The sequence below is a fragment of the Bos indicus genome, chromosome 6, assembly GCF_029378745.1.
Source record: "Bos indicus isolate NIAB-ARS_2022 breed Sahiwal x Tharparkar chromosome 6, NIAB-ARS_B.indTharparkar_mat_pri_1.0, whole genome shotgun sequence".
In the NCBI taxonomy this organism is placed as follows: domain Eukaryota; kingdom Metazoa; phylum Chordata; class Mammalia; order Artiodactyla; family Bovidae; genus Bos; species Bos indicus.
Window position 1 is genome coordinate 114,803,515 of NC_091765.1, and position 17,710 is coordinate 114,821,224.

The following is a 17,710-nucleotide window of genomic DNA, read 5'->3' on the forward strand; positions in this document are numbered from 1 at the left end:
ACTTTCTTCACCCTTCAGCTCCTCCTTTTAAATACAGAGCCCCACATGCTAGCTTATTAAAGATTTTTTTCCTTCCAGACTAAAAGTGGCTTGTTAAAAAAAAATCGTAGGATGGGCACGCATCCCCCCAGGGCGGCATCTCTGGGTCCTGTCTGTAAAGCCTCCCTCTCTGGCGGGAGACAACAGTGAGGGGCTCGGGCAGTGGGCGGCTGGTCCCTGAACTTCCCCGTGTGCTGTGCGGGGGCCTGGCCAGGCCAGCTCTGAGCCCGGAGACCTGGAGACCACTTAGAGGGTGCAGGCTGCGACTCCCTCCCCTCTCCCCTACTCCAACATCCAGCGTGGATCAGCCCTGGAGAGCAGGCTCCCGTCACCCTTGGGTAACAACCGTGAGTGAGCATCGCGGCCCTGCGGTTCAGGACTGGCAGAGCCTCCCAGGCGGACACCAGCCACACGACCAGGTCTCTCCAGCAACGCCAACCCCCCTGCAGGCCATCCTGCCAGTGTGAAGCCCCAGGAGACTGCCCTGTGAGCAGCGGGGGCGGGGCGGGCTTTACCCTTCCACTTCGCCACCCTTGTTGTGGGTGCTCGGTGGCTCGATCGCGTCCGACTCTTTACGACCCCCATGGACTGCAGCCCACCAGGCTCCTCTGGCCAAGGGATTCTCCAGGCCAGAATACTGGAGTGGGTTGCCATTTCCTCCTCCGGGGGAATCTTCCCGTCCCAGGGATTGAACTCGCGTCTCCTGGGGCTCCTGCATTGCACGTGGATTCTTTACCCACGGAGCTGCCTGGGAAGCCCCAAGGTGGCTTTTCCCTGCGGCTCTGCCCCCCTTATTATCGTGGACGTGACCGTCGGTGTTTGGTTGGCTGCCGCCCTGGCCTGGGGTGGTCATTCAAACACAGATCTCTTGCCTGAGTGACTTGGAGTGACAAGTCGGTCAGGACAGGGTGGGCCCATGCTCCAGAGGGGAGCACCTAGAGCAGGAGACGGGGGGAGCACTGAGTTAGAGGGGGACACCCCAGGGAGAAGAGGAAGCATGTCAGGTATCAAGATGAAAGCGAAAACCGAAGCGCGACCGCGACCGGAAGAGGCGGGGACACGAGCATCCCCGGCTTCCTCCTCCCGAGCGCTCGGAGCCTTCTGCCGGCGGCCATGGCGGGAAGGGTGGTCTCGGAACGAGAGACTCGTGGAACCCTGTCAGCGGCCCCTGCCCCAGCCAGAGACCCACGGGGTCCCCGCCTCCTGTACCTCGCGTGGCCCAGCCGGCATCCGGGTCTGCTCCACCAGGGCCCACATTGGCATTCTGGAAGAGAAAGAGAGAGGGCGGCAGGGGCAGGTTGCAGGGGGCAGGCAGTCGCCAGGGTCCTGGCAGCCGGGTGGGGGACGAGGGTCAGCCTGTGGTGCCCGCTGAGACCAGGCTCTGGAAAGGCCGCCGGCTTCCCAAGAGCAGGTGTGCTAACGCGCCTCCTGCCGCCTTCAGGCCGCCCCTGCCTGTCCCACCAGCTCCTAAGCTGCTGAGATGACAGCTCCCGGGTGCCTGCCCCTCGGCCCCACAGCTGGCCCGGACCCCGCGGGCCTCTCAGCGGGGCTGCGGCTCCAGCACGGGGCCTCCGGTCCCCTGGACGAGCGGGCCCCAGGGGGCTTGGGTGGCCGGTGTCTGTAAAGCCCCTGGCCCAGACGCCGCGTGTCATAAGCGTGGCTGTGACATGCTGGCACTCAAGGGCTGGCCCTCGGAGGGGCGGCGGACCTGGGAGCCCGGCCACCCTCTCGGGTGCCGCCTCCACCTGTCCGTGGCATCTCAGCAGCCAGCCCTGATGTCTGGCGCTCTCCTTCCCTTTGCCCACCTGGAAAAGTCATCCTGCAAACCTCTCCGGAGGGTCCCCGCCCTGCGACACGGGCCCCGGGGCCCTGCACGTCGGTTGGCTCCCGTCCTGTCCACTCTGTGTGGGCCTTGAGTCCAGGGCCCGCAGTGGAGATAAGCCTTTCACGTGTGCTCACGTCTGGCACCGGGTACAGCACCTGACCCGGATCGGGGCTCTTGGCCAGTGCTTCTGAAACTGGGCACAGTGGTTAAATTTCCATGGAGGGAGCCCTGCAGTGAAGGGGGCGTTACCTCCTCACCCTGGGTCGTGTTACAGGGAGAGGGCTTCCAGCACTCATTTACTGCTGCAGGTGACAAGTGAGCAGCTGGTCACAGTCCTCGCGAGCATGGGCAGGGCGAGGCCTCCGGAAGCACCCAGTCCAACGTCCCTCATCCTGAGCAGGGGAAACTGAGGCCCAGAGACGCCGGGACGAGGTGGCGAGGCAGGTGAGCGCGTAAGCGGAGGGCTGTGGCGGTCTGATCCTTTGTCCATCGCCAATTTTTTAAAAATTAATTTGGACTTCTCACAAACGTTGTATGAGCATCTTGCTTATCTCCATTACTGAGTCCTTTGGTAAGAGCCTGGCACGCCGCACCCTCGTCCCAGCGCTGGGACCTGGGACCGGCCAACCTCGCACCCACCGAGTCGCCCGTGAAGGACTCCCCTTGGGAGTTTCAAGAACGAAATTTGGAGACGGTTTCTCAGGCCGTCTGGATAGGGAACCTCCTGCACAAAGCAAGGCAGCTCTTGTCTCCCACCTTGGCCTTCTCCCCGGGGCCTGTTTGGAATACGAAAGAGAAATGCTGCCACCTAGTGCCCACTGCTCTGCATCACAGGCGGCAAGCTCCCGGGCCAGGGAGCAGCACCACCTGCGGCTGTGGGAAACCCACTTCCGGGCAGCAGGACCAGTGTCGTCTGGTCAGCCAGGCTCGGAGACAGGGCAGAGACTCTCAGCAGGGCCGGGGGGCATCCCTCAGGTGGAGGGGGCGCACCGTGTCAGTCCAGAGCAGAGGAAGAGCAGTCTACTCCTGATCTAAGTACCCAGTGTGGGGGGACATTCACGCCCTCTTTGGTGCAGGGGAGCCCGGGGCCTCTGGCTCGATGTGTGGGCTGGCGGGACAGCTAAGCGGCCCCGGGGGATCCCACAAAGGCCGCACCCAAAGGCACACCCCTAGCTGATCCCTCTGCAGTTCTCAGCAGAGAACAGAGAATCTAAAAGCAACGAACTCTTTACTTCTCCCGTTTGTTTGGTGTTATTAGCTGCCAGCTGCCCTGCACACGCGTTCACTCATCTTCCTGAAGCCTCAGGAGGTGGGCATTGTTATCAGCGTGTAATGGCTAAGGCTCAGAGAAGTAAAGATACTTGCCCAAGATCACACAGCTAATACATGGAACTGTAAAAGACTTAACCGATGCTTTTTAGTTTCCAAAAATTATACTGGGATTAATAACAGGGAGAATGAAACTGGCCGTTCACCACTGACTGTTCTTTTCTTGCTAAAGCTCACGTTTTACTTAGGAGCCAGTGATGTGGAGGTAAGAAAGGGTGGAGATGTGCTTTTATAATAATTATTCATTTGGGAACTAGGCTTACAGAGCTTAGAAGATTTCACAAATGTCATGTTATCTGTCCTAATGATAACTTTAAGAGGTAAGGATGACTCTGTGTGTGTGTGTGTGTGCTCAGTCACTCAGTCATATTCGACTCTTTGCGACCCCATGGACTGCAGCCCGCCAGGCTCCTCTGTCCTTGGGATTTTCCAGGCAAGAATACTGGAGTGGGTTGCCATGATTTTTTTTTTAAAGACTAGGAAATAGAGACTTGAAATTTAAGTAACTTGCCCAAACACACACCCAGTACATGGCAGAGCTGGATCTGGACTCAGGGCTGCCGGATGCTAATGCATGTATTCTTCTCAGCGTCACAGTTGGACAACATCATACTTTTACACTTTGTTAGGGTTTCCTTCATAGTGGTATACACTAGTTAATGTTTTATGGGCGTGTGAAAACCTAATCCAGAAGATACGGATTTTTCATACACCTATTAGTCTAATTTTGTTCTTTGCACTATTAAATTGCTTTCTATCCTTTTTTCCTTTCACTAGATCCTTATCTGATTTCAAGAGTCTTATTCAAAATGCTTTCCATACTTGCATTTTACCAAGGTCTCTGGCCTTGCCATGTTGCTTGGTACATTTAAGTTTATGAATGCTGTAACTGATTTATAACTGGGGTCATCGAGAACGAATTGTTCCCTCTTCATACCACGGAAACTGCTGGTTCGCTTTAACCTCGACTTCCGCCCTGTTCAGTGTTAGCCACTTAGTTGCGTCCTGCTCTTTGGGACCCCGTGGACTGTAGCCCGCCAGGCTCCTCTGTCCGTGGGGTCCTCCAGTCTTCTAAGGCACGTGTTGGAGCCAGCGCTCTCTGGTCCACAGGAAAGACTTTCACAGGCGGCTCTTTTCCCATTTATCCTACAGAGAGGCATGACTGTCCACCACGTGGTAGGCTCTGTGGCTGGCGAGTTACTGGGACATTTAAACAAGCTTTGGGACCTAGGGTGAACGTGAAGGTGAAAGTCGCTCGGTCGTGTCCGACTCGTTGCGACCCCGTGGACTATACAGTCCGTGGAATTCTCCAGGCCAGAATACTGGAGTGGGGAGCCTTTCCCTTCTCCAGGGGATCTTCCCAACCCAGGGATTGAACCCAGGTCTCCTGCATTGCGGACGGATTCTTTACCAGCTGAGCCACGAGGGAAGCCCTTGTGGGGCCTAGGGTGCTGGCTCCAAATCCATCCTGGAACTAGAAGCAGGCGCATTTCCGCCTCCTGATTTACTAACTTCCTTCCACTTGACAGAACACACAGCTGGTCCCGCCAGCCTCTGTGCCCTGGTCATCAGGAAGCTCGCAGCTGAGCTTCGATGGTTTTTCCAGACAGTGTTCTTCTGTGTGTTTCTGACATAATTTTCTCCCATTTCTTTCTTCTCCTGTCCTCTGGGATTTGGTCTCTCTGCATCTGTGCTTTTAATTTAGGTCACCTAGAATCCTTTCAGAAAGTAAAACAAACCAAGAAACAACTTAATCTGACATGGCTGAGCTGTAAAAGACTGGCCATCAATTATCCGGTCTTCCGGCCAAAAAACAGGCATACAGTTATATAAGAGTCTTAGAAAGAGTGAAAAAAAAAAAAAATAGGAGAGAACATAAGTAAGGAAAAAAGAATTCCAAAGAAAAGTCAACAAGGATTTTCACCAACCTCCGAGCTAGTCTAATGTGAAAAGCTAAAAGTCCTCATGGGATGATGAATTCCGTCTTTATCGACTCTCTAAGATGTACAGACGGAGAAGGCAATGGCGCCCCACTCCAGTACTCTTGCCTGGAAAATCCCATGGATGGAGGAGCCTGGTAGGCTGCAGTCCATGGGGTCACAACAAGTCAAACACGACTGAGCGACTTCACTTTCACTTTTCACTTTCACACATTGGAGAAGGAAATGGCAACCCAGCCCAGTGTTCTTGCCTGGAGAATCCCAGGGACGGGGGAGCCTGGGCTGCCGTCTATGGAGTCGCACAGAGTGGGACATGACTGAAGTGACTTAGCAGCAGCAGCAGGATGTACAGAAGGGCTCACTCTGCTCGCCACCCTGAGGCTAGCAGGAGAAACATTCCTGGAGGGTTCAGCTGTCAACTCTGTGAAGCTTAAGTGTCCGCTCTCTGCTCTAGGAGAGGCTTGGAGATGGTGTCCCCCCCAGACTGTCTCCACCAGCTGTTCCCAGGCTCCTTGGGGGTGGAGCATCTGGAGGCCACGCCTTCCCTGCACTGCTGGGGGCCACTGCTAGTGTCCTTCCAGCATGGCAGCCAAGAGGGAACTCTCCCTAGACAACGCACAGCTCGGCCACCAAGGATGCAAGCCTGTGGGTGCTGACATTCATCCTCTTAATTGTCTCCCACTTTTTGAGAGAAACCCCCCAGACTCGGCTTGTGGGGGTGGAATGCCTTGGCATGGATGTGGCCCAGCCAGTGACCCTGGCGCTTACGGCCCCTGAGTCACAAAGCAGAGACTCGGGGAGCATTCTGACCCAGTCCCTCTGCCCTCAGGCCCCTCATGCTGAACCTAAGGATCTACCTTCTCCCGAGCCCTGGGGGTCCTGTGGACAGGACTGGAGGATAGGAGCAGAAAAATCCTTAAAGGAAACTCAGAGAAGCATGCTGCATGCCCATTCCAGCTTAGCCCATTCTGAACAAACAGGGGAATGGTCAGTAGGATGCACGTGGTTCACCTGAGCAGTCAGTGGGATGCGTGCAGTTCACCTGAGTGGTCAGTGGGATGCACACAGCACCTGAGTGGTCAGTGGGATGTGTGCGGTTCACCTGAGCAGTCAGTGGGATGCACACGGTACCCGAGTGGTCAGTGGGATGTGTGCGGTTCACCTGAGCAGTCAGTGGGATGCACACGGTACCCCTGAGTGGTCAGCGGGATGTGCGAGGTTCACCTGAGCGGTCAGTGGAATGCGTCTGGTTCACCTGAGCTAATCCTGCAGAGGCTCTGGGGCCCAGGACAGACGCAGCAGCAGGGCCCACAGAGGCCAAGGGCGATGGAGCAGGGCCTGAGGATGCCCACAGCTTCTGTGATGGGGCCCCTGTTCTAGGACGTGCCCCGTGGCTGGACCCTGGGCCAGAGGTCAGTGCGAGGGGTCACCGCTCCCTGCATTACACACATGGTGACAGGAACACCCGGGGGAACAAGTGGGGACGAGTCTGAAGGGCTTCTCTGGGAGGATGGAAGTGCTCAGTCTGTGGACAGTGTCCTCCAAGCGGTAAGAGGCTGCCTCTGGGGCAGCAAGTGTCCCGGGGCTGTGTGTGTGTGTCTATGTGGTATGTGTATGTGAGCATATGTGTGTGTGTCTTATGTGTTGTGTGTGTATGTTGTGTGTTCTGTGTGTGTGGTGTTTGTCATGTGTGTGTGTGTGTCCATCTGTCTGCCGTGGGGGAGGTCTGGTGCCACACGCCCACCCCGCCCGGGGGGTCCTCGCTGCGGACCTAGACAAGCTGTGGGAAGAGGGACGAGCACGTGGGCCCAGCTGGGGGACACGCCAGGTGCTAGGCTGTCGGCTACATTCTCACGTCCCCACATTCAGGGAGCGGGGAGAGGGCGCTCAAAGCAGCTGTCAGGAGAGGGCAGGAGACGCCAGCCCCTCGTGTGACCCCAAAAGCGCTCACAGTGCTGAGGGCACCATCAGAGGCGACCGTGGTGATGGTACCAACAGTATGGGGTGGGGGGCAAGAACACGCCAGGAGAGGAGGTGGACGCTGGGCACACACAGCTCGTGATGCGCCTCCATCCTTTCTGGTCCTTGTTAAGCTCCAGGTCACAGGAGAAGGGAATCAGGAAGGCCTTAACGAGGGTCTGATCCCTCTGAGTGGCCCCATTGCCCCTGTCCCCCTAACCCTGGGGTCTCCCTGGGAGCTGGAGGCAGACAGAGGAGGAGGTGTCGCTGGGTGGTGGTCTGGCCCTCGGTGGGGCAGCAGGCAGAGGCAGGCAGGCGGGTGAGCGGGGTCCCCAGGGCCCCTCCTCGTGGCCAAGTGGTCCCCAAGCTGTGGGACCCGCACTAGCCCTGGGCGCTGGTTAGTACGCGTGTCGGGGGAGGGTGTGCGGGGTGGGGGTATCGAGTACCTACCCGGTGGTCCAAGCCATTCTTGCCATGTCCTGTGACAGGGTCAGACTTGGAATAGGGAAACCCTGGAACAGACACAGCACAGCTGTCACGCAGGCGGCCAGGCTCGGCCGGGCGCGGGAAAGGGGTATGCCCATGTGGGTGGGGGGTGACTGGGTGACACGGGAGGACCCTGAACATCCCACCTGCCTCATTCCAGATCCTGATCCCCCGGGAACTGACTGAAGATGGATACAGGAAGGGGGTGGTGTCCCTGAGCCCACCCTTGACCCCGGGAACGCCATGGAACCTGACCCGGCCTGGCAGGCATGCGTGTCCTGTCACCTGGCCAGCTCCTCACCCGGCTGACCAGGAGAGCTGGGGGTAGAGGGGGGAAGGGGCCCTGTGTGGGCAGGGCTGGGCCACCCTGAGCCAGAGGTGACCAACGGAGGCCCAGCTCCGCCAGAGGTGGCCTGCAGACTACCTTTCAAAACCCTTGAGCTGTTTGCAGTTGGGGGTTTTCACATTAAAATCCTAATTTCTAACTTCTCAGGGGGCCAGTCTGAGACATGGGGCTCTGAATTCCCTGTGCAAATCCCACACCTGGTCCCCCTCCATCGCTCACCTTCCTGGCTCCCCTGGGGGGGTGCCCAGGATTTTGAGACACCCATCATTAACTCCCCCGCCCCATCATTAACCACTTCAGTGCCCCGTCTAGAGAGAACAGAACGGAAGTTCCTGGCTCAGAGATGAGTGTGGGACATGCCCCGGAAGGTGAACAAAGGGCAGAGCTGGGGTCCCCGGGGGGCAGGGGACCCCTCCCCACCCTGGGGGAGCAGACGTCCCCTGGATGTCTGAACATCTGTCTTTCCATAGTCTGTGGGCCCATGAAGAGCAGCGGCCACGTCTGCTGACTCCAGGGGTCCCTATTCCCAGCACGTGCTCCTGGGAGCCACCGGAATGTCCCCAAGGACAGAGGACCGAGCCCCCCAGAGGTGAGGCGGGCACTGGGTGCAGAACCGCCTGCCGGCGCCCCGACCCTGCGGCCCACTCCAGGAAGGCCAGCTTCCGAACAGAGGGTGCTGTTAATCCGGGTGCCTGTCTCCTGGGGTTGGCGGAGGGAGGGGGAGAGAAGACCTTCTGAACAGGCCATATTCGCAGGAAAGGCTTCAGCTGGGGGCCTGCCTTGGGGACCTGTGTGTCCCCGGATGGCCTGTGGGAAGGTTCCGGGTGGGGGTCAGGAGGGGCCCTTTACAACGTCAAGGGCAGGGGTCTCAAACTTGTTTTAGCCAAGGAGCCTTCTCACAGGAAACCTGTGTGAAAACTGATCCGTGAAACAGGAGACAGCAGAGCTGGAGAAAGCAAAGCAGGGCGAGGTGCCCGGGCCAGGCCCGCTGGGCGCCTCTCACTCCTGCCGTCACCCTGGGCCCTGCCAGGAAGTGACCCAGCCGGCTCCTCCCATTTCATGGAAAGGGGGACAGAGGCCCAGGGCCACAGAGGAACCTGGCCAAGCTCACCCGGTCCTGAGCCGCAAGACGAGGCCTCCTGGCTTACAGTCCCAGGGTCCCTCCAGGACACATCTGCTCCCCAGTTTACGCACGGAGCCAGAACACTTGGGGGTGTGAGGCTGTGGGGCTGAGGGGCCCTCAGCGGAGACCCAGGAACTCCTGATCAGCCAAGGGTGCTGGCGGCATGTCTCAAAGCGGGGTCTCTGATGAGCGGCGCCAGTCTTGCCCAGGAACTTGTCAGAAAGGGCAGATTATCAGGCCCCACCGCAGACCTACAGACGCAGAATTCTGGATCTGGGGTCCTGCAGCCTGTGTTTTACAAGCCCTCCAGGGCATTCTGACGCTCACTAAGGCTTGGCATCCCTTAGGGCCCCAGGACCAGCTATGCCCTCTCCTCTAGTCTTATCTGCTCTAAACCAGTGATTCTCCACCCGGAAGCCATCACCAGGCCAGCTTCTAAAACCCCCTGTGGTCAGGCTGCCAGCCTCTGTCTCAGCATCCCACGCTTAAGTGTAGAGACCTTGCTTCCATCAGGCCACTTCATTTTCCTGACTCATCAGCTACGACTGTCTCAGCTCTTTCTTCTGCCTGCCTTGAGCTTCTGTATCGCATGCTGCTATAATTTTTGATCATCAACAATGACTTAAGAAACTCATCAAAATGAAAGACAGTTTGATACATTGACTCTGTTTTTACCTACTTTGATGTCCTTCCTTTCTGAATTTCTGAGCCCTCTTATCACTTCCTGAATGGAGAATATCCTTTAGGCAAGTATGTTTGCCAGCGAAAGCTTTGCTGAGTTTTCCTTTGTCTGAGAAAGTCTCCAGTTCCATTCATTCCTGAAGGATATTTCCACCCAAGATAGAATTCGCATCGACAGCAAATGTCTCTCTGCACTGAAAAATGTGCCATGTTCCTCTGGCCTCCGTGGTTTCTAGCGAGAAGTTGGCTGTTATTCACATTGGTGTCCCTGGTAGGGAGTATAAAGTGTCTTTTCTCTTTAACTACTTTCAAGATAGTTTTTTCTGTCTTCTGGTTCTGAAGTTTAAGTATGGTTGTGGATAACTTTGGGCTTAATCTACTTGCGGTTCACTCAGTTTCTTGAGCCGGTAGGTTTATGTCTTTTTGCCATTTTTTTTTGTTTTCAGGCAATATTTCTGTGAATATTTTTTGGACCCATTTTCTCCCTCTGTGTCTCCCATGACATAAGTGTTATCCTACAGGTTTCTGAGGTTCTGTTCGGTCTTTTTTCCTATTTTCTCTCTGCTGTTCAGGTTGGATCATTTCTCTTGTTCTATCTTCAAGCTCAGAGTCTCTCCTCTGATACATCCTTCTCTTCTGTTAGGGAACCCACCTGTGAGTTTTTAAATCTTGCATATTTTATTTTTCAGTTCCATCATTTCCATTGAATTCTTTTTCTTAGAACTTGTATTCCTTCTGTGAGACTTTCCTTTTTTTTTTTTTTTTAAGTTTTCAGTTGTTTCAAGAGTATTTGTAATTGTTTGTTGAAGCATTTTTGTGATGACTGCCTTAAAATTCCTCCTCAGATAATTCTAACGTCTTTTCAGTGTTAGGATATGCTTTGAACTATGGTGCTGGAGAAGACTTTTGAGAGTCCCTTGGACAGTAAGGAGATCAAACCAGTCCATCCTAAAGGAATATTCATTGGAAGGACAGATGCTGAAACTCCAATACTTTGGCCACCTGATGTGAAGAGCCAGCTCATTGGAAAAGACCCTGATGCTGGGAAAGATTGAGGGCAGGAGGAGAAGGGGACGACAGAAGATGAGATGGTTGGATGGCATCACCGACTCAATGGACATGAGTTTGAGCAAGCTCCAGGAGATAGTGGAGGACAGGGAGGCCTGACGTGCTGCAGTCCATGGGGTCGCAAAAAGTCGGACACGACTGAGCGACTGAACAACAACAGGATGTGCTGACTGTCTTTTCTCATTCAAATAGTTATGTTCATGGTCTTTGGTGCGATGAGTGATTTTCTACGGTATTCTGGGCATGAGAATTTTACGCTAGGAGGCCTGGATCCTGGTTAAGTCTTCCATGTTAGCAGGCCATCTCCCTGTTTAGGTTTAACAGGTAGGGCCTGGCTTATTGTGGACTGTGCTTCTGAAGACAAGTCAGTTTTCAGAATGCTTGTTAAACTGCTCTTGTGGTCTTAAGAGTCCACCTGGTGTTGCTGGTAACACCCTGGTGATGAAAGGTGCTTTCCTGGTTGCTCTGTGCCCTGAGGGGGCGGTTGGAGACACTGGCCATAGACGGAGCGTGTTTCCCTGGGCCGGGGGTCAGAGAGGGCGGTTTACTTAGTCTCCTTGTCTGCTGCATGGCAGGTGGGAGACACAGGTCCTGCGTTTTTCCTCACGTCCTCAGGTCTCTGGCCAGTCCGCCTTCCTCTTTCCAGAGTTCTACGGCCATCCACCCTATTGCTCTAGGGCTTTTCCACTGTACTGAGTGGAGAGGGCAGGGAGAGAAGAGTCTCCACTTATCACATCCCTGGGGTGCTATTAAGACCCATTAGAACTGGTTTCTCTTGGGATGGGACCAGCCATTGGTAGATTTCAAAGGTCCCTGGATCCTGGGTGCGGTCAGGTTTGAGAACCACCAGTTTAAAAGGTTCCTTCACACATTCAGAGATTTTATGTGACCATCACAAGCCAAGGCATTACACATGAGCCCATTTTACAGGTGAGGAAGCTGAGGCCCAGGGAAACTAAATGACCTGCTGCTGCTAAGTCGCTTCAGCTGTGTCCGAATCTGTGCAACCCCACAGACAGCAGCCCGCCAGGCTCCGCCATCCCTGGGATTCTCCAGGCAAGAACACTGGAGTGGGTTGCCATTGCCATCTCCGAACTAAATGACCTATAGAAGGCCAAATGATTACTCATGAAGAGGATGAGACAAGCTCCCAGGACTCTATACTTTCTCCCTCAGTAACCCTCTCTGCTACAGAAGCTCTGCCCTGGTGAGGGTCTGCAGGCTTGGGAGTCTAGGGGCCTGCCTGTCAGCTAGCATCAGCTGGCCTTAAGAGTATGTGCAGTGTGTGGATTAGAGGGAGACAGAGGGAACATAGAAAAGGCAGGTCAGGGACAGCTGGGCACTTGGGGCCCCGAGTTGCAACAGGCCCTAGAGGCTCTGCACGCCTGTCCACGCCCCATTTCCAAGCTCAGCCTAACCAGGCCCCCTTGTCACCTCCTCCCAGAAGCCCTCCTGTGGCAACCTTGCCCTCAGCGTTCTGCTGGGACCACTTGAAGGGCCCTGAGTGGTGTCTCCTTGGGTTTGTCCTCTTCTGGGCTGGCTCATCCGAGGTTAATCACTGAATGGATGGGCAAGGAGAGGCCCTTTGCGGGTGGATGACTGTTTCAGGTATAGCTTGAGACACACGGCCCTCCCAGGATGCCTTGTGGATAAGGGGCAGGGAGCCGCTCCCCTGGGCACACACGGCCCCCCCAGGATGCCTTGTGGAGACGGGGCAGGGAGCCGCTCCCCTGGGCACACACGGCCCCCCCCAGGATGCCTTGTGGAGAAGGGGCAGGGGGCCACTCCCCTGGGCACACACGGCCCCCCCAGGATGCCTTGTGGAGAAGGGGCAGGGAGCCGCTCCCCTGGGCAGATCTCGGTCAGCTTCACCAGCACAGTGAACGGGTTTTGGTTCACTGATCACGGATACGGAAGTCTGCAGCTGCCCGGCCCTGCTCAGGTTCAGGTCCCCTCTCGGCACCTCGGTGTCCCCATCCAAGGAAGGAGGGGCTGGAACCGCCTTCAACCCCAAGGAAGGTGGGCAGGAGGCTCCTTGGGCCTCCTTCTGAAGCTTCAGGCTTCAGAAGCACATGAGAGGGGTCCATTTCAGGCTCACCACGGCTGGCCCGTGGACCCGACCAGCTCTGCGTGACACCCCAGGGCTCAGCCCACAGGATGCTCACGTTGGAGCCCCAAAGCCCAGGTGCTTCCTGCCAGGAAGACTACACCATGCCCGCCTTCACAGATGAGGCGATGGCGACTCCACACTCAGAGAGGTTTGCTCTTGTACCTAGGGTCACGCAGCAAGGGAGAAGCCAGGATTCACCCCCAGGGGGACCGGCACCCAGATCTAGCCACCTCCGTTGACCCCTCACATGATCTCACGTCCATGGTCAGTGCCCGTGGTGCCCCCACCATGCTGGGACCCATGAACGAGGGAAGGCTCTGCTCAGGGAAGCGCTGGGCACCCTCTGCCCCACGGGCACTCACTGGGGGGCTGCTGCAGGCACAGAGGAGGCGCAGGGCATCCCCTGGACCCTGCCCCCAGGGTCCTCAGGGGGAAAAGGACATGGAGGGCCCTATATAAGGTGTTCCCTGCCGGGGCTGGGACAGGAGAGACAGCTCCCAGGTGGGCACCATGAGACTCAGAGCCAAATTGTGGGTCATAGGGCAGAGAGCTGTGACCCGAGATGTGGGCTCTCACCCCTGGACACCTGAGGGTCTGGGCCCGGCCTGTGTCCCTGCCCACAAATCCGAGGTCACACCCATCCGGTCCCCATGCTGGGGGCAAGCCTGTCCAGCGTGGGGGGCACAGGGACCTTTGCTGAAAGCAGAGTCCCAGCCAGCCCCCAGGAAATGGCAGGGGGTCTCTGCCCTCACACACGAGGGGGCTTCTCTTGGGCCAAGGTCCCCTCCCTGACGTCTGGAGCCCCCATTGCTCTTGCTGGGACCGAACGTGAGTGGGAGGGCAGAGGGCAGGCTGTCCATCCAGCCGGAGGCCAGGCTGGCCACACTTTCCCGGCCGTCTCTGCCCCAGGAGCCCCTTGGCCGCTTGCAGAATGCTGGGCGTCTGACCTGAGCCCTCCAGCCCCCTCGGGCCTCTCTCACCCAGGCTTCCCCCATCCCGCCCCCCAGCCCTGGCTCTCTCCACCCCCGGGGCTCTCCGGGAGCTCCACCTGCCCATGCTTTCTCTCCACCCTCGCCCTAGGTCCTCCAGGAAAGTGGAATGGAGGCAGAGGATGGGGGCAGAGGTGGGTGCTGAGCAGGAGAATCACAGCTTCTCTGGACCCCAGACCCTTTGGAGAAAGTAATGCAGCTCTGGAACCCGCCCAGGGGAGGGCCTGGGCCTCAGGTTACCCACACCCTACCCCTAGGCCCACCTGGGAGCCAAGGGCCCCGGGGACTCTGTCTCCAGCCCAGACCTCTCCTGAGGGCCCCGCCCATCCACCTCTGTGCAGCTCTGGCTGGGTGTCTCAGACTCCTGTCTCAACAGGAAGAACCCACCTTGTTCCTGCCCTGCCTCTGAGTAAAGGTGACCCCGCCCACTTGAGCCAGGACGACCTGGACGGTCATTCTTGATTATGAGCTCCCCCTTGACCGCTCATACCTGTCCTGCTGCTTGGACCGCTCAAGGGGCTTCCCCACGGCTCATCTGGGCCCCGCAGTCCCCTTCGCCCTGGCCCGGCAGCCTCTAGTCTATGTTCTGCAAAGCTGCCTGTCCGCGTTTAAATGGGTAAAACTGTCAGCCTCGTCTTGAATAAAATATGATAATGTGAAAGTTACAACCCTGCTGCCCAGACTCTGGTCCCTGAAGACAGAGAAGAAAGTTCGCAGTCATTGCACGCGGACCACTGGCTTCTGGCCGCCGCCCCCAGCCTCCTGTTTCCCAAACGGCCACCTCGCTTCTTGCCTCGAGCCCCAGTGCAGGCTGCTTGGAAGGTCCTTCCCTGGGACACCCCCAGGACATCCCCAGAAGCCTCCTCCCTGCCGCCCACCCCCCACCAGCCTGGATGACTGCAGTGCGCCCGCCCCCGACAGTCCTGCTGGAGGCTCAGTCAGAGGTGGCCGGGGCGCTGCTGAGAACCCGTAGGCCCACCCCCCACTCGCAGGCCAGGCCGGGCCCTCCCAAGGCTCCCAAAGCCCTTGGCGACCCTGCACATCCCAGCCCCCACGCCACCCACGGCCCAGCAGCCAGGCTTCACCTTTGTGGGGAGGGTCCTCTCCCCCAGATACCTCCCTCTTCAAGCCTGCTCACTCAGTACCCTCCTCCCCCGAGCCCAGCTGGGCCTGGCCCCCTGACCTGCAAGCGCTTTGTCGTCGTTGCTCAGTCGTGTCCGACTTTTGGCAACCCCATGGACTGCAGCACGCCAGGATTCCCTGTCCTTCACCACCTCCCGGGGCTTGCTCAAACTCTTGTCCATCGAGCTGGTGATGCCGTCCAGCATGCAAAGGCAGGCGCCATACGGCTCGCCTTTCATCTGGACTTTGTGTCACCCCCCCCCGCCAGACTGTCAGCTCCTGGGGTGGGGGTGCTGTCTGTGCAGACTCTGCTGTGTCCCAGCACACACCCAGGGCCAGGGCGCGGGAGCCCTCACCAAAGCTTGGTTGAGGTCGGGCGGTCGCGCCCTGTCTCTGGGCCTTTTCTTGCTTATCCGACAAGGAGGGCCAGGACTGACGTCCCATCGGTGTGATGCTCGTGGATTCTGCCCCCTGGGTCTCAGGTCACAATGCCCAGAACTGCGCACGCCCCTGTGCCCTGAAATTCTCATGGGGTTGGCACACCGTACGTCGGTTCTCTCTCTTTCCACCATGGACCAGGCAACGTGAGAATAATCTTTCTTTCTCCACAGCCTGGAAACTCCCAAGGACTAACAGAGGACGGGGAAAGCCACTTCAGGGCGGGCCTGACACCCGCTTTCCTGCTGCTGTTAGCAGGGAGACACAGATGAACAGAGATGCTGTCTCCTGACCCTCCCTGGTGGGCACTGGGGGTGGCGACCCAGGGAGCAGTCTCAGACCCCAGCCTCCAGCCAGGCCCTGACTGGGTGGGCAGCAGGCGGCAGACAAGTGGACGGGACTCCCCGGGGTCAGACGCGCAGAAGGTGGCACACGATGGCAAAGTCACAGGCAGGGTGGGGGGCGCTGGCCCCCACTGGACCAGCCCTCTGTGCGCCTTGGTTTCCATGCCGAGCGGTCCTCCCCTGACCTCCAAGCCCACCCTAGCTGCCTGATTCCCTTCCGAACAGTGGGGTCCTCTCCAGGGCCCACCGAGTCCTCAGGGAAGGGGCTCAGCCAGGCTGGGGCTCTGTCTGACATCAGCACACCTCTGACCCCCTGAGGAGGGGGAACGTGGGGAACCTCAAAAGGGAGAACAGGACTTGAAGGGCCAGGGAGGGGCGCCGAGAGCAGCAGCAGAGCCCAGGCCAGGGGAGGGGCCTACCTCCTGGTGTCCTTCATCCTGTGACCGCATCATGTGAGGCTCAAGACCCTCTCCTTGTAACAGAAAATCAGTACCATCCCTTTCCTGGGCAAAACTCAGATTCAGCAATAATACAACTGACTACATGCAAGAAAGCAAGCAAGCAAGTGAAGGCGTGGGTTGTTCAGTCACGTCCGACTCTTTGGGACCCCGTGGGCTGTAGCCCACCAGGCTCCTCTGTCCATGGGATTCTCCAGGCAAAAATACTGGAGTGGGTTGCTGTTCCCTTATCCAGGGGATCTTCCCAACCCCAGGGATCGAACCTGGGTCTCCCACATTGCAGGCAGATTTGTCACCAAATGAGCCACCAGAGAAGCCCAGACAACTACACACATATACAGATAACGCCCTAGGTGTAGCATAACGGAAAAGAACAGCTGCTGCTGCTAAGCCGCTTCAGGTCGTGCCCGACTCTTAGCAACCCCATGGACTGCAGCTTACCAGGCACTCTATCATAAAACGTGTATTTCAGTGAGATCTCTTTGGAACGACGAGCCATGCCGGCTGAGAACCACCGTCTCAGAGGAGGGAGATATCACACAGATTTCTCAGTCATCTGCTTCCCTGAGGGAGAGCGTGGACTGGGCCATATTTACCACCTCCTCTCTGCTGCCTAGCGCTGTGTCCAGCACATAGTAGGTGCTCAGTTAATGTTCGGTGAAGGGATGGGTGAGTGACCGAACAATGAATTCAGCCTCAGGTGAGATGTGCTGATGGTGTCATGAGTGGGATGAGGTCGCGCCCGGCCCCTGTGAGCCCACGGAGGACCCCAGGTGGGCAGCGGGGTGTGTGCGCGGGCTCCCAGCAGCACCTCTGCCTGTCACAGCTCCCTGCATACTTCTCCAGGGCGGGGTCTCCCCCTCAGCGCCCCACACAGCGTCTGGCACAGAGTGGGTGCTCAATAAATACCCGTTGAATTTAGCGCATCTCAATTCAACAAACATTTATTGAGCGCCCGCTGTGTTTAGTGTCACAGTCCTGCCCTCCTTTGGCGTGCTACGGATGATGTCCTGGGATGCAGGCGGGCCTGCCCTGCTGTGTGCAAACTGCTTTGTTCAGTAATGACTGTAAACTAAACTGGTGTCGATGGACTCACGACAGGGGGCCACTTGCATTTTCTCAATGCAACTTGAGAATAGAAGGTGGATGCCCCTCTGTTCTCAATTTAGGGGTGCTGCTCATCCTGCCCAAATTTCTCAAGAGGCTGGCAGACAGCAAGGCACGCCTGACCTAGGCAGGACCAGCAGCCTGGGTCCTCGTTGCCATTTCCATGCATGATGGGAGCAGAGTGATATCAGCAGGGCAGAGATGAAGTCACAGGTGCAGTGGTCAGACACCCTGGGCTTCCCGTTCTCAGGAACCAATGTCAGAACACCAGCAGAAAGTGAAGCGATGACAGAAGCATTATCACAATCATTGTGAGCCTGCATCCCTGAAGGAGGACATGTACGCA

General features: G+C 57.3%; 1 protein-coding gene across 26 annotated transcripts in view; it reads right to left on the minus strand.

The window, feature by feature from the left end:
• ABLIM2 (actin binding LIM protein family member 2) overlaps positions 1–17,710 on the minus strand; it is a 169,041-nt gene that overhangs the window by 22,486 nt on the left and 128,845 nt on the right. For all 26 annotated transcript variants that reach the window (XR_011567294.1, XR_011567288.1, XR_011567289.1 and 23 more), the window contains 2 exons: positions 7,543–7,604; positions 1,249–1,303 (listed from right to left, as the gene is read on the minus strand). Coding sequence is in view for 1 of the 26 variants with exons in the window: in XM_070791872.1 (XP_070647973.1) it covers positions 1,249–1,303; positions 7,543–7,604 (117 nt within the window). In the remaining 25 variants the exon portion in view is untranslated. The remainder of the gene's footprint in view (positions 1–1,248; positions 1,304–7,542; positions 7,605–17,710) is intronic.